Source organism: Cetorhinus maximus, chromosome 17, assembly GCF_964194155.1.
Source record: "Cetorhinus maximus chromosome 17, sCetMax3.hap1.1, whole genome shotgun sequence".
NCBI classification, from domain to species: Eukaryota; Metazoa; Chordata; class Chondrichthyes; order Lamniformes; family Cetorhinidae; genus Cetorhinus; species Cetorhinus maximus.
In genome coordinates, this window is record NC_135895.1 from 104,526,242 (window position 1) to 104,551,232 (window position 24,991).

Genomic DNA, 24,991 nt, shown 5'->3' on the forward strand with positions numbered 1-24,991 from the left:
CTTTTAGCTTTTTGTTTTTAGCTTATATTTCATCTCATTTCTGTATACCTTAGTTCTGATGAAGGGTCATACGGACTCGAAATGTCAACTGTATCCCTCTCCACAGATGCTGTCGGACCTGCTGAGTTTTTCCAGGTATTTTTGTTTTTGTTCTAGATTTCCAGCATCCGCAGTATTTTGCTTTTTACTTAAAATCAATGTGTTAGTGTCTCATCCTGAAAGATGGACTAATGTCCTAGAATAGGCTCTATCTCACCTTTCTCTTCATTTTCCTCTGCCTCCAGTTACTAGTTAGAAAAAACAGGTCAGAAGTAACAGGTCTTTCAGATCAACTGGTCTATGCCAGCATTTATACACCACATGAGCTTCCTTCCACCCTATTTCATCTAATCCTATCAATGTATCCTTCTGTTCTTTTATCCCTCATGTGCTTATCTAGCTTCCCCTTTAACTGTGTCTATACTATAAGCCTCAGCTACTCCTTGTGATAGTAGATTCCACTTTCTCACCACTCTTTGGGTAAAGGAGTTTCTCCTGAATTTTCAATTGAATTTATTATTGACCAACTTATATTTAGGGCCTCTAGTTTTGGACTTGTCCGAAAGTGGAAACATTTTCTCTACATCAAGTCTATCAAACCCTTTCTATCAGGTCACCCTCATTTGTAGAGAAAGAGCTCCAGGCTATTCTGCCCTTCCTGATCCTCTGAGTTCTGGCATCATTCTTTATTGCGCCTTCTCTTGGTGGCTCTATACCATGAAGTTCAGAGCTGCTTACGGTACTCCAAATGTATCTCCCTCTTCCTGGATGTCCTTATCCACTGCAGTTTCCATGGCTATCATGCCCTTTTGCACCCTTCTAAACTAAGCATTGCTGTTTTTGGAGCTTTGATTCGTGCAAATTGGCCGCTGCCTTCCGACATTACAGCGCTCCTAAGATACTTCATTGGCTGCCAAGCACTTTGGGGCTTCCTGAGGTTGTGAAAAGTGCTGTATAAATGAAAGTCTTCCTTTCTTTTTCTATTTTCTTCATGTATTTGTTCAGCAGTTAATGTCAGCTATCTATTTGACAGCAGGGAGAACAGCCAAACCCACTCCTGTCCTCCAGCTGTAGGAATTCTGGATGACAGTCAGAAGTAGGATTAGTGACTGACATCCCTTCCCCTGTCCTGGGGTCACTGGAACCAATTACAATTATGGATGGGAGCAACTAACTCCAGCAAAGACTTGAGATCATACTACCTACCTTCCAGAATTGCATCTGAAATCTCTTATCTTCAATTATGACCTTGGACAGTGAGAGTTAAGATCAATTCTGTTCTCACACATACACACTTGCCCATGAGAGTCACTGAACATCAACCTGAGGCGGAAACAATGCTAGAACTAAAGTTCAAACTTCATAATAACAGTTGGAATGTAATAAGGTTTGAAGTTAAAATACATAAAAAGGGCTGACTGATTTGCAACACTGTCTTAAAGCATCTGAACGCAAGTGACCAAATGAACATTAATTGCAGAGGCAGGATACATAAGTTTACTTCATATCGAGGTCATACTTGCATGACAGAAACATAAATGCATTTTTGATGCAGTGCAAATGGAACTACACATTATTTCCTGTGCATTGTAAAGCATTGTAGACTCTCGGATTTAATTAAAGGGTTGAGACCTTAGACGTTCAATACCATGTAGTGTGGCAGTAGAATTCTCCAATTGGTCTCTGACTGAGGAGGAGGATGAAGAGGGGGAAAGGAACAGGGGGGAAAAAAAGACTTTCATTTAGATAGTGTTTTCATGACCACCAGGCATCTCAAAGCAATTTACATCCACTGAAATGCTTTTGAAGTGCAGTCAGCTTTGTAATGTAGGAAAAGCACGGCAGCCAATTTGCACACAGCAAGCTCCCACAAACAGCAATGTTTTAATGACCAGCTAACCTGTTTGTGAAGTTGTTTGAGGGGTAAATATTGGCCAGCATACCCAGGGGTAACTTCCCTGCTCTTCTTCAATGTAGTGCTATAGGATCTTTTGCATCCACACAAGCAGGCAGATGAGGCCTTGGTTTAACCTCTCACCTGAAAGATGGCATTGGCGACAATGCAGCACTCCCTCAGTACTGCATTGAAGTATCAGTCTTTATTTTTGTCCTTGAACCTAGAATCTTCCAATTCAAAGGCAAGAGTTCCACCAATTGAGCCAAGCTGACAGAGAGAGAGAAAAAAACACCCAAAATTATCTTCCTGTCCCACCATCCTTTCCTCCAAATGTTCTTAGTAGCCTGAGCTGGAAAACATGCAAATATCCATAGAATCAAAAAGCCATTCAGCCCATCATGCCTGTGTTTGCTTTCTGAAAGTGCTATCGACTTTCTCCCACTTCTACAGACCAGAGGAATTGTTTGATTGGGATGTTAAATTATTTGCTGCACTGCATGAATTAAAATAAGTGACAAAACAAGGAAGCAGACCTGAAGAAGTAGAAAGAAAATCCTCAGTATTAAATGAAAGAAATGTCTAGGCTCACGCAAACGTGCCAACAATTTGAATGAAAGATATTCTATATTGTAGCGTGCTGAAACGGGCTGTCATCATTCTCACAAGACAGAATGTTTAGGCTGCTTATTTTTTGATGGGAGTGTAAGGGAGTTAGAAAATTGTTAGATGAGTAATGATTTCACAAAGGCTGGCACCATTATAGGCACACTCATCATGACTGAATGACCCAGTCTGCAGATTGCCACTTAATTCAGTCTCGAAGAATATGGATGATTTATTTTTAGGGAAAGCAATTTGTTACCACTCATAAACAGAGGTGGCCTCTGGGATGTTACTTGTGGACAATTGCGCCATGCCGCACGGTTTTGTACCATCCAATGGTGCACTGCGTCAAGGCATTTGACCTACTTTGTCCATCTGGTTATCATTGTGGAAGTAGAAGGACCAGCATGGGCAGCGATAAGACATCTTCTCAAGGAGACTGCCTAAGCAGTGCCATTAAAACATCAGAGACCAAAAGTGAGTAACAGATTGTCTGTGCACTTCATACTTTCAGCATTAGAAGGTCAGGCTTAATTGCTGAGATCAATACAGTTAACCACATTTTCATATGGAAACTGCAGGAAGGGCACAGCTATTTATACACTTAAAAACAAACACTGCACTGGTCTATAATGCTGACTGCGCACGGGGATGAGTTCGATGTTCAAAAATACCCAGACGCAGAAAACCTCTCAAAACGGTCTTGTTAAGAATTGTGTTGTATTGTGCGTCCATCTTTAGATAAGGAGCTCTTTCTTTCTCATTAGTAACACCTATTCATCATTAGGGGAACACGATGAGAGATTATGCAAATTCTAAAATCCCAATGGGTTTGTTAGTGGGGCACATCTGCAAGATGCAATTCAAACCTCATGGGAAGATTTATTTAATTAGCAGTGTTTGGAAATGTCCACAGATTCAGCTGCACATTCAGATATAAATTCAGGTTTAAACTGCACGCTGCTTATCCAATCACCAATAAATTAGTAACTCTGGGAACATTTACTAGGACTATCACTTGTGGTTTGCCAAAACTATTGTCAACAACAAAGGTATAAAGCCAGCTGTTGTATTATTTTAAATTGATATAAAGTTAGCTGCTTGTGGTTTGAAGCAGTTAGAATGAAATGACAAATTGCATTTCCTTCAGTCTTCATGTTACCTGCAAGGGTTCCTTCATCACAGTGGCAATATCAACAGTATTATGCAGGCGTATATCAGGCTCACGCTCCCTGCCATATGCAGCACAGCACAAGAACATAGGAAGAAGAGCAACATTAGAACAGATGCTAAAAATCTCATTACCATAGGAAAAAACAAGGCCCTGTAGTTCCACAAATTATAAATATGGTTCTGTCATATTTCTAAAAGAATATTAGATCAGGAGTTGTTTTACTGGATCTGTCATTTGAACATCCTGCATCAGCAGTTCCCAAACTTTCTTGTCTGTGGGGCACTTAGGCAGGGCTAAAGAAGCCTCAGACAACCTACCGGCCTTACTCCTCCCAATTTTGCTTGCTACTGAAAAAAAAACTTATCAGGCTAATGGAAATTATGAAAAATGTAAATATTTTGCTGCTTTTTCACTACTAAATGTAATAAATTTATGTGCATTCATTATTAAATATCATAAGTAAATTAATAATTCATGTCAGAAACAAAAGCATTGACATTTTCATATTACAAACATTAATACTGCAAGAGAACGTGTTTATCTGAAACATTCTAATGTGTGCACTTATATCAACTCAGGCTGCTCATGGGAGCCGGTCTGGTTATGTGGCATCACACGACTGCTGGGGATGAGGGTTCTGGTCCATTCTCTCGTATGGCCTCAGTGGTTTTGCACATCAGTGACTTGCATTTTGGGCCAGTATGCAGACCACCTGGAGGACCCTCGCGAATCATCAGCGGTCCTGGGATCATCCTTTGAGAACCACTGCCCTACATGGGTCCGACAAAATGGGTAGAAGCTCTGGCATTTCCACATGAGGAGAGCCAGCTTAATCTCCTGTTAAACACCGAGCAAGGGTGGGGACTGATTCTATTTCCTTCCATTCGTGTAGAAACAATAAGAAACAAAGTACCCATTATTTGACCATTAAGTGCACTGAAGAATAAGTCAAAACAAAGAGAGCAACTGAAAAAGGTTCAATGGCCCTAAAGGCCTTTGATCAACTTTCCATATCAGGCTTTTTGTCTTGCTACTGCGTCGTGCAACACATAGTAAGATCATTTGTTTTGTTGGGATTAGTCATTTTACTTGTTCACAACAGCCACTCTGTCTAGAGCCCTACTTGGAAAGCATTTCCTTTCTCCTCTTTGTCAGAGGAGCACTATTGTGTTAGGAACACCATGTTGGCAACGCGCCTTCCCCCCTCCAACAACGGATAACTGTGCTGAGCAGCTTGTGGTTGCAGATTTTGTGATTGGAAACATTAAAAAACACATACACCCATTGAAATAATTAATGTTTTTCACTGCCATGTCAAAGAGGCCATTCCAAGGCTTTAATCACCAGAGTCTCTAAAAATATAACTGCTTCAAACAGCAACTAAACAGTTTCGTGCAGATCAAAGGATGACTGGTCTGCCCAAGTAAAATTGCTGTTTCATTTGAGATTGAGTATCTGATTGAAGATAACATGTGCTGTTTTCCCCTACAAAGTTAAGCAACCCACCCTGATTAAAAACAAAAACAGAATTACCTGGAAAAGCTCAGCAGGTCTGGCAGCATCGGCGGTGAAGAAAAGAGTTGACGTTTCGAGTCCTCATGAGGACTCGAAACGTCAACTCTTTTCTTCTCCGCTGATGCTGCCAGACCTGCTGAGCTTTTCCAGGTAATTCTGTTTTTGTTTTGGATTTCCAGCATCCGCAGTAGTTTTTTGTTTTTGTTTCCACCTTGATTAAACGGGTCTTCCCTGTATTGTCTGTTGTATTATTGTTCCATTATACAATGGAAGCCATTTTTAGTAAGTGTACCCCTGCTTGGCCCTGTCAGGACTCCATCCATTCTCCCAGTTTCTCCATCTCTATTGCATATGTCCTGATGACGCTACCTTCCATACTAACACTTCTGATATGTCTTCCTCTTTCCTCAACCAAGCATTTCCCCCAACACCAATCCCCCACCACCGCACCATGGTTGACAGGGTCCTCAACTGTGTCTGTCCCATGAACCGCAATTCCGCTTTTACCCTTTCCGCTCCCTCCCTGAGCCATGATAGGGTTCCCTTGTCCTCACCTCCAATCGCTCCAATCTGTTTTCAATCGATCGCCCTCTGATGTTCCTGCTGGCTCCAGTGTGATGTCACCGCCAAGCATATCATCCCGTCCCTTCCCCTTTCAGCATTCCAAAGGGGCCAATCCCTCTGTGACACCCTCATCCACTCCTCTATCACCCCAACCCTCCGGATCCCTCTCACATCTTTCCATGCATGCACAGGAGATGCAACGCCTGCCCTTTAAACACCTCCTCTCTCACTCCAAATACCCAAAAACTCCCTCCAGCTTAAACAGCAATTTAATTGTACTTATTTCAATTTTGTATCATGTATTCAATCCTCACAACGCTGTCTCCTCTACACTGAAGAGATCAAATGCAGATTGGTGATCACTTTGTGGAACACCTCTGTTCAGTCCTTCAGCTTCTGATTACATCTCATTTGAATTCTCCACCTTGCTACCACTCTGACCTCTCTGTCCTTGGCCTCCTGCAGTGTTTCAATGAAGCTCAACGCAAGCTCGAGGAACAACGCCTCAACCGGGCACTTTACAGCCTTCTGGGCTCAACACTGATCTCAACAATTTTAGATCATAACCTCTGTCCCCACTTGGTTTCCTATTTCTTTGATTTTTTCCCTCACTTATTGCTCTTTTTTTCCCACTTTCGGACAGCAGATGTCCATTAATGTACCGTTCACTCCTCCGCTGGACAAGTCTTTTGTTTCTTTTCCTATTTCATTACCACTGCCTTGCACTATCATCCCTTTTGTTATCTAATCTCTCCTGCCCTCCAGCCTATCACAGACCTTCCCTTTTGTTCATTCACCTACCCTTGCCTCCTTCACCTGTTTAAAACACAATTAGAACTGAGGCCAGTAGCAAGTCAGTGCTGCACATACACAGAGCATGGTCCTGAAATGATCCTTTACAGCACAGTCTTCCATATCACCAGAAAGAACCTGCTGGCTAACGCTTAAGTGGAATAAAAGCAGAAAATGCTGGAAATACTCAGCAGATTTGTCAGCATTTATAGAGAGAGGAACAATTAATGGCCAGGGTTTTTCAGTTGGCGTGCGGGGATGGGCCCAACACGCTGGGACATAAAATGACGTGCGATGACATCGGGCGTACGTCCTGATGTCATCGCGCTATCTCGCAATGTTTCGTTCGGCGGGAGCACGCCGGCGTCGGGTGTGCGCCCGCCAATAACTGATAGGCCTATTAAGGCCATTCACAAATTAATTAATGTCATTGTTTACACTGCCCATCCAACCTTAAGGTTGGCGGGCAGGCGAAAAGGCCAAGCGGCCTGCACGAACGGGATGAGGTTTCCTAAAGCTTTTCCTAATTAAATAAAAATTTTATTCAAAAAGTAAAAACATGTCCCATCTCATGTGATACAATCACATGAGGCGACATGTCTCATTAAATTTTTAATTTCTGTGAAAATGTTTTCCCAACCGCTTCAATCTCCCTGAGGCAGCTCTGTGCCCCAGGGAGATTGAAGTGTTCTTTCGCACGCATGCACAAAAGAGCGCTGGGCCCCGACTCTCCCTCCTCCCCCCGCCCGCACAGGTAGCGCTGAGCACTACCGCTTGCATATTACACTGGGCGGGCTTTAATTGGCCTGCCCGCTTAAAATAGTGGCATGGAGCCAAGTGCCAGCGGCGGTCTGCTCCATGACCACCCCCGCCTGCTCCCGCTGAGCCCGCCCAACGCGGGAAAAATTCAGGCCAATGTTTTTGGTCGATGACCTTTCATCAGAATTGGGAAAAGTTAGTAATGGGTTTTAAACAGGTGAAGGAGGCAAGGGTAGGTGAAAGAACAAAAGGGAAGGTCTGTGATAGGCTGGAGGGCAGGAGAGAAGAGATAACTAAAGGGATGATAGTGCAAGGCAGTGGAAATGAAATAGGAAAAGAAACAAAAGACTTGTCCAGCGGAGGAGTGAACAGTACATTAATGGACATCTGCTGTCCGAAAGCGGGAAAAAAAGAGCAAAAAGTGAGGGAAAAAATCAAAGAAATAGGAAACCAAGTGGGGACAGAGGTTATGATCTAAAATTGTTGAGATCAATGTTGAGCCCAGAAGGCTGTAAAGTGCCCGGTTGAGGCGTCGTTCCTCGAGCTTGCGTTGAGCTTCATTGAAACACTGCAGGAGGCCAAGGACAGAGAGGTCAGAGTGGTAGCAAGGTGGAGAATTCAAATGAGATGTAATCAGAAGCTGAAGGACTGAACAGAGGTGTTCCACAAAGTGATCACCAATCTGCATTTGATCTTTTCAGTGTAGAGGAGACAGCGTTGTGAGGATTGAATACAGGATACAAAATTGAAATAAGTACAATTAAATTGCTGTTTAAGCTGGAGGGAGTTTTTGGGTATTTGGAGTGAGAGGGGAGGTGTTTAAAGGGCAGGCGTTGCATCTCTTGTGCATGCATGGAAAGATGTGGGAAGGATCCGGAGTGTTGGGGTGATAGAGGAGTGGATGAGGGTGTCACAGAGGGAATGGCCCCTTTGGAATGCTGAAAGGGGAAGGGACGGGATGATATGCTTGGCGGTGACATCACACTGGAGCCAGCAGGAACATCAGAGGGCGATCGATTGAAAACAGATTGGGGCGATTGGAGGTGAGGACAAGGGAACCCTATCATGGCTCAGGGAGGGAGCGGAAAGGGTAAAAGCAGAATTGCGGTTCATGGGACAGACACAGTTAAGGACCCTGTCAACCATGGTGCAGTGGTGGGGGGTGGGTGCGGCAGGGGGAATGCTTGGTTGAGGAAAGAGGAAGACATATCAGAAGTGCTAGTATGGAAGGTAGCGTCATCAGAACAGATGCAATAGAGATGGAGAAACTGGGAGAATGAAGTAGGGTGTGAGGACGTGCAGTCGAGGTAGCTGTGGGAGTTTGTAGACTTATAACGAATATTGGATATAGAGCATAACCCCACATGGAGATAGAGGAGTCAAGGAAGGGAAGGGAAGAGTTAGAGGTAGCTTATATGAAAGTAAGGGAAGCAAAGTTGATGAAATTTTCCAGTTCAGTGCAAGAGCAGGAAACGACACTAATACAGTCATCATTGTACAGGAAAAAGAGGCGAGGGAGGGGACCTGAAGGGCCAAAGAATATCCATATATCCCACAAAAAACATACATACCTAGGACACATGTGGCTACCTACAGCAACACCCATAATAGGATCAAAAGGCTTTATTAGATTCTACTTAAATATCAAAAACACTAACTGGTGGATACAAGGCCCTGGAGTTATTGCAACAAGCACGTTACCATTCCAGTGGTGGTACTGAGTTACCCTGTAGCACTAAGAAAGGAGAACATCTCTACATTTCCTGGTGTCCATTGACTGTTAATTTTATCCTTCTCCTTGCAATTTTACTCCAGTCCTTTTAGATACCATGCCCCATGATACTGTGCTGGTCATTAATACCCGCGGTCCTTAGGAACCTGTCCTAAGTGGTCATTCTTCCGATATGAGTTAAACTAGTGCTAATGATAAATGATATAGCATTTATATCACAACCTCAGGCTGTTCCAAAGCACTTACAGCCAATCAAGTGCTTTTCGAAGGTTTGATGGAACCCGTGGTTCCAAAGCATGCAATATTTGAGACAGACCCTAACTGAAAATGGAAACTGAAAAGGGAAACTAAGAAAGGAAATTGACCCTCCTAGTGGCTAAGGAAACTAAGAGTGAAACTGAGAATTGGAAACTAAAACTTCTAGTTGAAACTATACAAAAGGAGACTGAGCCATCAGAGCTCGATAGGTGGTGAGTCCAGTGGTGCATTACAAGCAGGCTGAAGAAGACAGATGCTCAATCCAAAAGCTGAGAATAAGCAAAGATATAGGCCAGGATTTTCCCCTCTGCGATTTGGGAGCGGGGCCCGCTTGCCAAGGAGAAAACGGGATGACGTTGGGAGAAACCCCCGGCGTCATCCCAGTCCATTTAAATATTCAGGAAGGCCCATTGACAGACTAATTAACCTTGTTAAAGACTCTGCCCGCCCAAGCTTAAGGCTGGCAGGCAGGCCAGGAGCCCCAGCGGGCTCCAGATTATTCATGAAACTTCATCCACTGGCGGGATGAAGTTTCATGTCCGTTTTTTAAAAATTTAATAAACTTTATGTGTTTCTTATTAACATGTCCCATCTCGTGTGACATTGTCACATGAGGGGGACATGTTAATATTTTTAATATTTCTCTATTTTTTGCCTTTTCTTACCTGTCAGTAATCTCCCTGAGACAGCACTTTGCCTCAGGGAGACGTGCGCCCTTTCCTGCGCATGCGTGAAAGAGCGCACTTTGACAGATGGGGAATCCCTCCACCCCCCCGCACAGGAAGTGCATAGCGCTTCCTGTCTGGCAGGCCGCTGGGCAGGCCTTAATTGGCCAGCCCACTCAAAATGGCGGCCAGCCCCGTTTTGGCGGCAGAGTTCGGCTGCCTGCCCGCCACCGAGCTGGTGGGGCCCACCCGCCATTCGAGGGCAAAATTCTGCCCATGGTTGCCGCAGCTGTTTCTGCTACTTGAAGAAACACTGGTGGATCTACACCATCCAGACTGAGCTGAGGAGGTTCTGCAGATGTGCACCATTTTTGGTGAAGACTGTGCCCATGGACCTTGGGTTGGTTGCGTGCCACCTTCAGCTGAGGATCAGGCTAAATCCTCGATGAAGTGGAGCTGAAATTCTTCATGAGGAAGACAGGCCTTTGAAAAGCTTTGTGAAGGAGATTGATGATCTATATGCTGAGTGGACTGCTGAGCCAATTCATAAGATCTGGCTTATCTGTTACTTAATGTATAGTTTATAGTTTAAAATCAACCACAATTTGCCTGTGAATTCATGTTTAAATTATGTTGATTCTAGGTTTTAAAGTATAGGTTGTTAACTAAGTTAGTATTTAGTGTTTGCTTTGTTTGACTCTTGTATAGTAAAAATTCTTCTGCTTTTAGCCATGGAATCTTGTAGCTTCATTCTTTTAGCAAATGAATGGGATTTTATATTTCTTTTTTTAAAAAAAGTTACTGGTCTCTACTGAGAGTGTAACAAAGGGTTGTCATTGTTGTAACATTGGACTTTCCAGAAAGGGGTTTCTGAATCATAGGCAAGATATTTATATTGATATTTGTTGATATTTATATATCCTACCTCTGATTGGTTGAGGCCAATTGTTGTGCCCTAGTGAGACCTACAAACTCAGCACTGATAAAAACAAAAAGCTAAAAGCTACTGCGGATGCTGGAAATCCAAAACAAAAACAGAATTACCTGGAAAAACTCAGCAGGTCTGGCAGCATCGGTGGAGAAGAAATCAGTTGACGTTTCGAGTCCTCAAACCCCTTCGGCAGAACCGAAGTATAGTTAGGAGAGAGGTGAAATATAAGCTGGTCTAAGGTGGGGGGCGGGGGGACAGAGAAGTTGAGGGTGGGGTGGTTGTGGGGACAAGCAAGCAGTGATAGGAGCAGATAATCAAAAGATGTCACAGACAAAAGGATCAAAGAGGTGTTGAAGGTGGTGATATTATCTAAGAAAAGTGCTAATTAAGAATGGATGGCAGGATACTCAAGGTACAGCTCTAGTGGGGGTGGGGTGGAAAGACTAACAAGGTATTAGTTGTAGATTTAAAAATAATGGAAATAGGTAAGAAAAGAAGAATCTATATAAATTATTGAAAAAAAAGGGAGGGGGAAGAAACGGGGTGGGGATGGGGGGAGGGGGAGTTTAAGATCTAAAGTTGTTGAATTCAATATTCAGCCCGGAAGGCTGTAAAGTGCCTAGTCGGAAGATGAGGTGCTGTTCCTCCAGTTTGCGTTGGGCTTCACTGGAACAATGCAGCAAGCCAAGAACAGACATGTGGGCAAGAGAGCAGGGTGGAGTGTTAAAATGGAAAGTGACAGGGAGGTTTGGGTCTTTTTTGCGGACAGACCGCAGGTGTTCTGCAAAGCGGTCGCCCAGTTTGCGTTTGGTCTCTCCAATGTAGAGGAGACCGCATTGGGAGCATCGAATGCAGTAGACTAAGTTAGGGGAAATGCAAGTGAAATGCTGCTTCAATTGAAAGGAGTGTTTGGGCCCTTGGACGGTGAGGAACTCAGCACTGATCTTGGTTTTAAGGCTGGCAACTTTTTAATCTATTACTCAATATTACAACAGGCAATGACTTTACTAACTTCTTCTTATCGTGTCCATGGACAGTCTATACATGGCCCAGCCAGAACTGGACACATTTTTGCGCCTTGTTGTTGAATTCGGCAAGATCTGCAACAGTGCAGGGTTCCTCTAGCGATAGACATTGCAGGAGATGTTGCATAGTCTGTGGCTCAGTTCCGCATTCACAAGTTGTCGGGCAGGTTGTACATCCCCATTTGCTTAGTGACACCTTTGAACGACCTACACCAGCCCTAAGTCTGTTAAGGCACTTCCAGGTTGCTCAGTTGCAATTAGCTCTTGGGCGAAGGCTTTCAACTGGTAGAATTTCCATCGCTGGGGGTTGTTCGAGACAGGTGAGCCGGTCTTTCCACAAGGCGATGCGGGCTTCAGATGGGGTTGATTGAAATGGAACAACACTGTTCATGAAGCTCTTCCTTGACTTTAGGCAGCTGGGTGTAGGTGTATGACCATGTAGAGGGTGCCTCTCATCTGATATTTGACGGAGTCGCTCTTTCTTGCTGGCTACTGTTCTTCTTAACTAACTAAGCCATAGGGAGAAGAACAGAGGAGGAGTTACATTGATCTGTTCTTAAAAATTGCCAGTTAGAGGTAATCTGTAGGGAGATATCAAGTTCCACTCTATTAATACTGTGCAGGATATCATCGGCATTCACAAAAGCCACTGGAACAAAATGTGATCACTTCACATCAAAGTGCCCTCTATCTCACGACCATAAACCAGCACCTCAGTCGCGACAAGGGCTGAGGTCCCAGCAAACATCCCGATTTTTCCTTGTATATTGCTGATGTGTTTTGGGGCAATTCACTAATTCCACTCTCCTGTTTAAGTGCAGATGAAAAGAACTTGAAAGATGCACCATCTCGATATTGGGTAGGAAACAAGTGAAAGGTTTGCACGTGTTTCCCTTTACATACATTCTATAACACTGTTGCAAGGAAATTATGCACTTTGATGCAAGTTTCAACACTGCATCACTATTTTTGGGAGCACACGTAAGAGGTTTATGAAACACTTATCATAAAGGCAAATCAATTAATTATTCAAAAGAAAATTACCAGCACTGTCGATTCTTAGGAACATAAAAAGGACAGAACGAATCTGTGGAGTAAAATAGTCAAATTCACAACAAAATAATAAACAGGAATTGTTTGGGATTCTAAAGGCCTATGATCTGAAAGCTGTGGTCAGAAATAGATTAACAGGTGTGAATTTTTATAGGACATTAATGAACATTTTAGAATAATAAATACTCTGGGATGAAGTAACTTTGTAAGTTTTTGAAATTAAACAGTGACTTGAGAATCTAGGAACAAATTATGAGGAAATGCAGGTTCTAAATGCAGACTGTAAAATGTGGATGCATAGCACCAATTTTGGGGGCACTAGTGGCCTTAGAGATCCAAAACCATCTGCAGTGCATCTTTCTGTTGTGAATTGCGCAGTGTGCCATATTGGTGAGGGCATTGGCACACATGCAGTTAGTGTCTGCCAGAAGTATGTAGAGTAGGCAGATTATAATGTCAATCAGAGTGCAGCAGTCAGGTACAAGCTCAATAGTACAAAGTGCAAAGTACATGCAGCGTCTGCACCTGAGCTCGTGGCTTTGAGTACGAGAACAAGTGTGTTTTTTCATAATTTCTGTCTTCTTGCTGTGAGTGTGAGGTGAAGCATATAGATTTTCAGATTAAGCCTGATTAATAGAGATTGTTGATAAATGACTGATGGGCTGTGGTGAATTGAGCAGTTGCTGAGGTGAGTAGTACATTTGGTGGGATATGGCATTTGAAGATGCATTCACTGACCTTTACCACTCATATGAGGTTGCTGAACCTTTTGCAGCACGGTATCCAGGTCCTTGGAGCTTGACTCCTGGCATCAAGTGTCACAGCTATTAGGTCCCCACTACCTTCTGAATGTGTGTTTGGAGGACCTCCTGCTCCTCTGCAGAGATGACAAATTTCCACTTCTCCGCATCTCCTTGACCAAGACCTGCAACGCATCATTGGAAAATCTTGAAGCTTACTCTTTCCCATGTTGTGCCAATCTTGTGCCTTTCCCAGGCCAGAATCAGCAGTGGCTTCACTTCCAGTGCCTGTTTCAGCCATAGTCCAGCTTCCCTGTAGTATAGGCAGACTTTAATGAGTGCAGGCTTGCTTTAACTGGTGTTAACCTCTCACGAGTTTGGGCCCCCCACTGAGGCATGCCCCCACTACAGCCATGATAATGAGCAGGAAGAACAAAGCTGACATGCTGCCTGAATTAGAAGCAACAACCATGGATTACTCCCACCATCATGATCCAGTTTTTTGGGGGCTTATCGAATTTTGGGGGTATAATTTTGATAAAATGTTGAGTAGAACCTTCCAAGAAATCACTGGCCTCGAAACCATCCTCAGCACGTCAAAAGGAAGCCTTGGAAGATGTACAGCAATTAATCATAAAACTGGACAAAATTTCAGAGTTGATGTGATTAAAGAGCATCCAATTAGGATTAAGAAGACCTGAAAGTAACAGAATACCACATTTCAATAGAGACTGGGAAGTCCTGAATTTGGGGAATGGAATAGAAAGGATGTTTAGCTGAAATTATTGGCTATGGTGGGAGAATGAAGAACAAGTCCATGCAGAAATTAAACCTGGAAGCACTTCTGCACACAAAGGGTAGTAGAAATTTGGAACTCTCCCCAAAAGTCTTTGGATGCTGGGACAATTGGAGCATTCAAGACTGAGTTAGCTAGTTTGTTATTAGGTAAGGAGCAAAGGTGGGAAAAAGGACTTGATATACAAGTCCACCAAGATCTAATTGAATGAGCTCAAGAGGCTGACTCACCTATTCCTGTTCCCTATGTTCCTATGAAGGCAATCAAGCTGACTGAAGAATAAGACAGGATACATATCAACTTTTATATAGTAAGATATCAGGACCACCTTTGTACTGTGTGTAAGTTGATATCCCCCATGGGCATTGCAATAAAATGGAACAGTTAAATTTCCCAGAAGTTAGCGTGGACAGCAGTTCCAATCTAGAGATCCAAAGAAGTAGGGGTGACATGAAGCAGAGAACAAAATGTAACTTGGCACAACAGGTTAGATCAGTGTGGTCTACTCAGGAGAGTCTTCTACAAGAGCATGACTTCTGTTAGCATTGATTCCAGGTCACCAATGGTCCTTCCTGGTTAATTGAATCACTGTCTTCTGATGGCGTGGATGTCTCCCTGATCCTGGAAAAATATTCAGGAAATGAAAGCCCCTGCAACAGAGAAACAGATTGGAGGGGGGGCTGTGAGTACATCTCCCACCTTTCTGTTATTTGGAACAAAAGAAATTCTCTTCAGCTGGAAAGCAGTGCTATGTAGAACATGATAACGTTTTTGGGCCAATTATGAGAGTTGGACACAGTTGTCTATCAAATAGATATTTGTGAACATACAAGGTTCATGAGCAGCAAAGGCTTCAGTTTACCTCACGATGAGTGAAACAATTCCTATATACCTACAACAACAACTTGTATTCATGTAACACCTTTAACGTTCCAAGGCACTTCACAAGAGCATTTTCAAACATAATTTGACGCTGAGCCACTTAAGAAGATATTAGGGCAGATGACCAAAAGCTTGGTCAAAGGGGTGGTTTTTATGGAGTGTCTTAAAAGAGAGAGAGGTTTAGGGAGGGAAGTCCAGAGCTTCCGGGCCTAGGCAGATGAAGGCATGGCCAACAATGGTGGAGCAATGAAAGCCTGGTATACGTAAGAGGCTAGAATACCCATCCACTTGAATTATAATTCCACTCCTTGGTGATCCACAACCCAATTTCAGTTCTTAGTCATGCCATACAGCAAAGGACCCGCCACAACTTATATGAGATAAGTTGCCCCAAATGGTAAAAACATTCTTAGTGACTACCTGGTGTGTGACACTAATGTGAAACGGCAGTTTTATTAACATTAATGCTTTCTTCAGCATAGCATACCTCTTTTATTAACATTAATGCTTTCTTCAGCATAGCATACCTCCTTTATTATCTGATGGTAATAAACCCATGTGTGGTCTTGCTATCCTAAAAGTCCTCAAAAGCCCAATAGCATTTACAGCACATCACAAAATGTTTGTGGCTGGTGCCCCTGAGTGCTTGCTGCAAACCATTTTCCATCAAACCTTGCATGTGTTATTTATGAATCTCTCTTTAGAATATAATCTGGGCTATATTTAGCTGGTGTTTTTATCTCACTGCTTTAGCCTTCAGGGAACAGTGATGTGAAGGTTGACTTTTTGCTTAATTAAGAATCTACTCCCCACTGCCCCCATTTCTTTTACCGATGACATTCCACAGTCAAGCGGTGTTATCCTGTATCTGATATGAATCCCAGCAAAAGGCACAATAGCCTCAAAATAATAAAGCTATATTTTATTTCCGAAACAGGACACAGAATGTTCTTGCTTTGAATACCGCAGGAAACTAAACTATCTATTTTGGCTAGTGTGTGAGATGCAGCTAACTTCTTGGAGTCTGGGCCGAAAAAACAAATTATTCATGATTCAAGTTCAATTCTATTCATCCTGAGAACACTGATCAAAACAAATTATTCCCATCCAAGCTACTGTCAACATGGCTGACAATATCCAGTCATTTTCAGTAACAATAGAGGTACACAATAAATAAAAGATGATGCGCCCTTGTAAGATAAACTGCCCATAGTTTCCACCAGCTGAAAGCAAAAATAGCAAAGTCGTTGGAATGGTTAATGGAGGGATGACAAATATTATTGTGTTGAAGACAAAAAGAGTGCTTTCCTTTTGTCAGTCGACATTCTGACCGCGCAGAAAGCATTTCAAAAGAATTCCGCAAGAAATCGTATGTCGATGAGTGAATTGGTATGAGAGAAATCACACAGCCTGCTTCTCCTGTCTCCACAGCTCAGCTTGTCACAGCTTCACACAGACAGCTTATCCGACTGCAGAATTCACAAAGAGAAACCCGTCGAGAAAAGGACCAGCACTACACAGTGAGTTTGTTTCATTTTGCTTCCGGCTGGCCTTTCACAATATGACAGTCCAGTTGCAGGTGCTGCTTTGGTTGGATTTGCTGCCCCATCTCAATCGATTCTCCCCGAGCCAAGAAAGGGAGCCTTCCTATAGGAGCTGGCGTAGATTTGACTGCGAAATGGAATTCCAAATTTGGTGTGCTTCCCTCATTGCTGCTGTGCTAGCATTAGCCTGATGTCAGGGATTCAGTGGGAGACATATTCCTAAACCTGCCTTCTTCAAAGCTATCATTACGTGGATGATTTGATGATTAAAAGGCCAGGGAACACTAATCACTCAGTGCTTTACCCAGGAAAATAAGAAAGGGCACAAACCAAAAACTTTAATTTTACATGCGTTTGGCGAAGTCATTGTGTGACTATAGCAACGGGAGGGTTTGATCCCCAGTTTGAGCTGATCACAGCAAGGGTGACAGTCAGGGTATTTCAGTTGCCTCAGCACATTGGGACTCGGGGTAGCAGTGGAGATCAATACACAACCCCATACTGTTCCCAATTGTAATCTAGTGACTCATGCTGTAAAGTGGGGAGAACAGAATTGGACTCTGCCATGATACCTCAAGGTCAAATACCTGCTGGCACTCAATGTCAAGACTGATACATGGAGAATAGTCCTTTAAACAAGGTGTTCGATGATACTGTTGGAGCTGCACCCCACTAAGACTCCATGCACTTAGGCTATAACCGGGGGAAAAAATATCTTATAGAATTTCAAGCACAAGCTCTTCGGAGATTATTGGAGGTGATTAAGGGATATTGAATTAAAAGGAAACAGCAAATTGGATTTAAAACTATCTAGAAGGGAGCGTAGGAGTTAAGGGCACTTTCTCAGAGTGATTGAATGCAATGTCCCACAGGGTTCTGTCCTGTGATTGTTTCTGTTCATTCCGTGAAGCAATCGTCTGGGGATAGGCTGATGTGCTGCCCGAGTTTGCAGATGGTGCTAAAATGGGAGGCATAGAAAATCATTCTGAGGACCAACAAAAATTGCATGGGATAGTGATACGGTAAATCAAAAGGCAAAAACCACAGAAGACAGAATTCCATGTTAACCAATTTGAGATAGTAATTTTTGGTAAAAACAATAACTAATAATTATACCTACAATGTGGGGATCCTGAGTGACATGAAAGATTAGAGAGATGTGAGAATTTAAATTCACAAAGCTGTTAAAAGCAGCACCTCAGTGGATGAGGCCAAAAAAAATGGATAATGTATCTCAAACTAACGATGAATTTATATAAAACCTTAGTAAGACCATATTAAGAGTGCTGTGTCCACGCTTGGTATAGGAAAGATGTTGAGGAAATAGAGAGTGTACAGCATAAGTTCATTAGGTTGCTGTCCGATATGACAGAAGACAAATGCGAAGAAAGATTTGAAAATTGAAAAGATTTGAAAAATAGTGGCTGTTTTCAACTCCAGCTTACTTACACACACCCACACACACACCCACACACACTCATTTTAATTAATACTAATAAGTTTTGCTTCAAATAAACCTGGTCCCAAAACAACAGCCACTTCTTTGAATATTAAAGCTGCTTTTCCCATTTTACAATGTCTTGCTTGACTTTATTGGTGATGCTTTGTTGGACATTCAAAGCTGAATTATTCCAGCCCCATGATAGCGAGCTTGGAGGTGGGCGTGGGGAAGAGCCCACCATCCTTTTGTCCTTTTGTCCAGTGGGGGAGATACTATCACAAGCTTGATTGTTCTGTCAGCTTACTCAGCTGCCGTGAAGTCATGATCGCACCACTTGTCTCTGCATCTACTTATGACCAATGTCCTCAGCCAGTTCTGACCTGTAAGACATGAGTTCTGGGGATGTTAAAATACTGAAGACTGGGAAAAGAATAATCTATCCAGTAACTGCCCCTCGCAGCCATCAGAAGCCTGAAAAAAAGCTTCTTTTTCTTCTGTTTGCTTTCACTTGTGATATGAATTCCAGATGGTGTATTGAGAAGTTGAGCTTCACTCATAATTGATCTTCAAGTGTTGACCATAAATTATCTTTTTAAGATGGTTGCCAGACATACCTGATGTGTTCAGTCTGTGGAAGCCTTAATTACCGATAGCAATTTTAATTTTTATGTTTTGTTTATCTGGTTCAGAATTATTGAGGTCCAGAAAACATTGCTTGATGCATTGTTGGAAGAAAGTAAATTCAGGTAGGAGATCCGTTGCCTTCCAATTGAGTGTTGGAAATTTTGTGGTCATCTTTTAGCTTTTCACACGATTTTTAATGCTATCTGGAACTTTTTACAGTTATCAGGTTTCCTCCAGCACTTTTAGAGTAAATTTGGCTCTGAGTTACAGTACCTTTAGTGGCTATTGCCTTGGCTGGTTACTGTTTGACTGTAATGGTGGCACTGCTGAGCTCTTTCTGGTTTTTCCCGCATTTAGCTCTAATCTCCGTCCACAAAACAGTGATTTAGGTGGAAAAATGGCTGAACATTTCACAAGTGAAAATAAACAGAAAAAAAAAAGCTTTTTTCAGGCTTCTGTTGGCTGCGAGGAGCAGTTACTGAATAGATTATTCATAGCCCAGTCTGTAGTATTTAAACTTCCCCATAAGTAGCAATAATGGACTCTCTCCTGTCTGTGAGATATGCTTATAGTGAGATCCTCCGGGCTCTGCTACTTACTTGCTTTTCCTGCTTAAAATTTGCAGCAGATAGACTTTACTATTTAAACTCTCCCAAATTCAAACAATTTTACCAGGACCCAATCCCTGCTGGCTGGAGCGAGATTGATCCCAGAATGGGGGTACAGTGTGTAGAAACCCTACGCAACTGCAGGATCCTTAGACACAGTGCGTCTTGATAGTTGTTTCACTTTAACGCCAGCTCTTTTCTTCTTTTGCATGTGAAGAGTTGAGGCTGTTGTAGAATGTGCTGGGTTAGGATTCTAGCAAGGGAGAGCCATAGGCTTATCAGGGCATCCACTTAGAGGCTAGTTTAAGATTTTTTTCTACTTAAAACTTCCCCCCAAGTACACTCTCTTCTTTTTAACAACCATATGAAACTCTCTTTACCTATTCTAATGACCTTTTATTTTTAAGCTATTAACATTGCTGCCTCCTTCTCTTCCCCCGCCACCACCCACACCACCGCACCCCCTCCCCCCTTCCACCCTCTGCCCGCCAGCTACAGATTGCGTGTCTGGGGAGCCTTCACCACTCTTCCTAAGCATGTCCTAGTGACTGCTCCACTGGGTCGGGTGACTGAGAGTGGGTCATCATGCATCAGAGCATCTGGAATGTTCTCCTGTGGTCTCCTGTCCACATCTCATGGTAGTCAAAACCCTGTGGTCTGATGGGAATGAGTGTGATGAGGCCTCGTCTGTTTCTTTGGATAGTACTAGACGGCATCTGGTCCAAATACGAGCATGGGTGTTCCTCCTGGTGAGAATGAGGCCTTTGGCTTTTCAGTGCTGGATCCACACTCGCTGGCCCAGCTTCAAAGGTGGCAAATCTTGCGCTCCGTGTCTGGTAATTTTTCATTGGCGTTGTTTTTCCCAAAGGTTCAATTACTCCACTCTCACTGTGTCATGGTCAGCGGGAGTGATATAAGGCTGAAGGCTTGCAGGCAACAAGGGGACCTACGTTTTGAAACAATGGCCCACAAGGAGTTCAGCCGGAGAGAATCTGTTGACCAGGGGAGAAGACTAATACTGCATGAGAGCTGCATGCCAGTCCAAATTCTTGGACATCATATCCTGACCAGTGCTGACTGCTCTCTCAGCTTCCCTGTTGGCTTGCAGGTAAAGAGGGGAGCTGGTGACATGGTAGATCCCATTATCTACGGTGAACTGCTGAAAATGGTCATTGGCCAATTGGGGCCCATTATCTGAAATAATTTCATCTAGAAGCCTGTCAGTATAAAAGATGGTCTGTAGCCTTGATGATAGACTCAGACGTGGCTGTATGAAGCCTGGTTATCTCTAACCATCGAGAATAACAATCAATAACCATGAGGTATGTCTTGCCAAGGAGATTGAGCCCTAACTTCTGCCACAGGCGATGAGGAAAGACAGATGGTACCGGCAAAATAGGACAAGATCCTGGACTACTTGTGTGATACCCGGTCACCACATTGATTGCAGGGCTCTCTCTCTGTATTTAGTGATGCCGAGGTGACCTCCGTGGAGACCGTGAAGAATATCTTGTTTCATGGGGCATGGAATGACCAAATGATGGTTGTAAACTAGGAGGTCGTCTATAATAGTCAAATGACCTCTTTGCTCATAGTATTTGTGGGTAAGATGGTGAGTAGGGTTGTGTTTGGACCACCCTTGGAGGCAGAACTTTTGCAGTTGTTCACATTCGACAGCTTTTTTTTGGATGCATCAAACATTCTGGAGCTTTGTGGTGGATATGGGCAGGGGGCTCATGACATTGGAGGAAAATGCTTCCCCCTGCCTGACACCAATGTAGAATCGAGGGAGACAGTGTGGTTGACCAGGGCTCTGAAGAAAGCATCAGCCATGGTTTGTGATATGCCGGGGCCATCGATGGCTGTATATCAGTACCTCATCAACCAAAGGCAAAAACATTGAATATGGACAGGCATTTTAACAACCACTGTGGATTGAGGAGTGTTATGATGGGCTTGTGATCTGTTTAAACCTGGATGGGTAACCCCATCAGGTAATTAGACAACTCTCGACCGCCCGTGTAACCACCAGTACCTCTCTCTCAATAGTGGCATACCCTCGTTCAGTTTCCATGAGGGCTCTCGAAGCAAAATAGACAGGTTTTCTATCACTGTTCTTTTGCAGCTGGATGAGAACATCTGAGTGGACTAGTCAATCTTTCATTGAAAGGCCTTGATTTGTTCCACGCCCCAGAACCACTGTTGGCCTTTTCTCAGGAGGTCTCTCAAGGGTTCCATGAGTATGACCAGGTTAGGAATAAACTTTCCCACCACCTTTAACATCCCCAGGAAACGTTGAATATCGGTGATGCACGTTGGTTGGGAAGCTCAGTAATGGCCTTTATTTTCCGTGGATCGACTGTAACATCATGCGTTGGATGATGTGCCCCGGGAATTTCATGTTGGCCCTGGCAAACTCACTTGTCTTTCAGCGTGAGGCCTGCTTCCTGGAGCGCCTTGAGGACCTCTCTTACTCTGTGGTCATGTTCGGTTCTTGTAGAACCATGTATGAGGATGTCGCCCATATGGCAGATAACTCTTTGTTTTCCCTCGAAGATTGTTGACATGTTATGTTGAAATATCTCAGGGGCAGCCAAACTGCTGAAAGGGAGGCAGTTAAAGAAAAATCATGCAATCATGATAAAGGTCATCAGAAGCCTAGATTTCTTGTCGAGGGGTATTTGCCAAAACCTACTGTTTGCATTTAGCAAAAATGACACTTTGGCGAGCTTGTCTAATCTGTCATCTACCAATGCCATTGGGTGGACTTCCCGCTTTGTTAAGCTGCATAAAATCCACACAAAGCCAGAGGTGACCACTGAGCTTAGGAACAGTGACCAGACCAGACCACCAGCAGGTTGGTTGTGTGACTAGGGAAATAATGCCCCTGTGTAAAATGCAGTCAAGTTCCTCCTTGGACAATAGGGAGTGCGTTACCCTCCTGGGGTGAACAGACAAACTGACTTGGCGTCTGGGAGCAGAGAAACATGATATTCGGTCTTCAGCTTCCTCAGCCCTTGAAAAAGTTGTGGAAATTCCTGACGGAAGGTGGCCTTGGTGTCAGGTGGAAGAATCTCAGCGACTTTTTATTTGATGTCTAACACGCATTCCTGCTGTGTAGGGAAATGGCTTGGTTGCGGATGACATAAAGGGTTTTAGTGACCTGTCAGCCTTATGGCACAGTTTGGCGGTAATTTGACCTTTAACATGTAGGTTTGTTCGACCCAGCCCCTGGAGATTCATACTGGAAGGCCGAAGGGGAATTGTGTGGAGCCATGCAAAGTGATTAGCCAGATACCCCTGCACCAAGTTTGAAGCACGTTGGGAACCCTCTGACCTCTAAACTGATGGACCAGAAGTCCTGGGAACACTGGCGAACTTTGCCTAGGAAGTCTGAGATAGGCACTAATTTCTGGCGGTGTCATCGTTTGCCCCGTTTGTTGGAGACTCTGACCGAGCAGAAACACTGGAAATGTCCTGTCCTGCCTCATCTGAAACACACAGCATCCCCTGCTGGGCAATCCTACCATTTGTGCTGTTGTCTCGGGCCACAGCTCAGACATTTCAAAACGGCAGCAGACCTGCTTCCCACCTTTTGTACCATTTTGGCGGACTTCGGCCCATAGGTGGAGTTACCGAGTTTGGGCCCTGGAGTGATCAGGAGCGAATGAGTGGTCCCTTCTGATGCACAGGAGACATGGTTTTTGATGATCCAACTTGCGTCCAGCCCCACAAAAGAAAGGAAAGAGCCCACTTGGATCGGGTATCAAAATATTTCAGGGCACGGCCTCCAGCAGCAATCTCTGTGTAAGTCTTCAAAGCTTGAAGACAAGTGGGGTAGCAGCCATGACCATTCTTGCAGTGCACCGTCACTACCCATGTATGGTGAGAGTGTGTCACTGGGATGCTTGACGAGACATCTTTCCAAAGCAGGATCGCAGTCGCCTTGGACCATGGGTATTCATTGCATGTCACCATCAATCGATTAAAATGGTTCCATTACCACTGCTATCATGCTGTAGAATGTGCTGGTCTAGGATTCTAGCAAGGAAGAGCCGTAGGTGCATCAGGGTATCTACTGTCATGAAGCTATTAATCTATATTATATTTTGGAAAATATTTTTCTTTTAAAAGAGAGGTTTAGTCTGTGGGTGTGTCTTAATTGGATTAAATCCAGCTAGTCTGGGTGCTTTGATGTGTACTAGTTTTGAGGTGTAAACAGAGAGGTAGAGTGCATTTGCATTTTTTGAATAGAGCATTCAAGAAGTGGGATGAAAACTGACGCCTTTCTAGCAGCTGCTATGTTTATATGTTTATATTGCTAATAAAATTGGTACTATGAAAAGGGTTTCATTGTTACAAGGTGGAGTTCAAAGAGGCTGGTGAGACAATGAGAATTTGCATTCAATCTGTGCTGGTAGGTATAACTTTAGCAGTTTAAGTGTACAGAACAGAGGCTGCTGTAAGCCTCCAACTGTCTCCACAGGAACCAAAGTGAAAAGAACCTCATTTTGAACTTGTAAGGTGAAAATGCTTTGCCTGGTGTCTGGTCAAGTCTATGGGTTGTTGTTGCCTTAATGGAGATTAGTTTGGGAATTTGTTAAAAGTTATGATAGTAGTAATTTGTGGCCATGTGTATATATATTTTAACCTGTGAAAATTAATAAAATGTTTCATTTAGTTTAATGTAAAACCTCGAGAACTGAGTTTAGAGTCGTATCTCAAACATAACATTTAAAATTATAGGTTATGACAGTTGTTTAAAGTTTCCCTTGGGATTTTTAAATAATTCAGCTTTACCAACTGCATCGGTCATAACACTACTTAAAAACTAGTTTATTTACGCTATTTACAGTGTGTACGTTGTGAGTCACAGGGAAGGCACATTTCACTTCAGTGCTGCCTGTCTACTCCCTACAGTACCTAACACACAGCTGCCTGACATCAGCACTACATCATCATGTGCCCCATAGATTAGCATATCCATTCTGTTAACCCTTTATACTACCGAAGCTTGTATATTTTGCAGTCAAATCTTCAAAAACCATGCTGCCAATAACTGTCACAATGTTATGTTCCTCTCTTCTTCAACTTAAACATACCAATCAGGCACAAGGATTGGTGAAACAATAATGTGCGTTCTTTATTTGAAGATAAGATTATACAAGATAATGTTCACTGGGAGGCTATGAGGTACATCTCTGACCTCAACCATAGATGTTTGTAGATGAATTAGTCCTGGGACTAATACATCACATCTTGTCAAGGTGTGTAATGATTGACAGTAGTTTAACAACCGCACCCTTAAAGATGCATGCACATCATATTACAACAGAGTCTGCCATACAG

General features: G+C 43.2%; 1 protein-coding gene across 4 annotated transcripts in view; it reads left to right on the plus strand.

Moving 5' to 3' along the window:
- Window positions 1-24,991, plus strand: part of rgs8 (regulator of G protein signaling 8) — a 60,139-nt gene that overhangs the window by 10,772 nt on the left and 24,376 nt on the right. For 2 of the 4 annotated variants that reach the window (XM_078561762.1, XM_078561760.1), the window contains exons 2-3: window positions 16,857-16,945; window positions 19,100-19,156. The exons of 1 other annotated variant lie outside the window; for it this stretch is intronic. In XM_078561762.1, coding sequence (XP_078417888.1) covers window positions 16,857-16,945; window positions 19,100-19,156 — 146 coding nt within the window. The remainder of the gene's footprint in view (window positions 1-16,856; window positions 16,946-19,099; window positions 19,157-24,991) is intronic. One more of the 4 variants, XM_078561761.1, reaches the window with a different exon arrangement.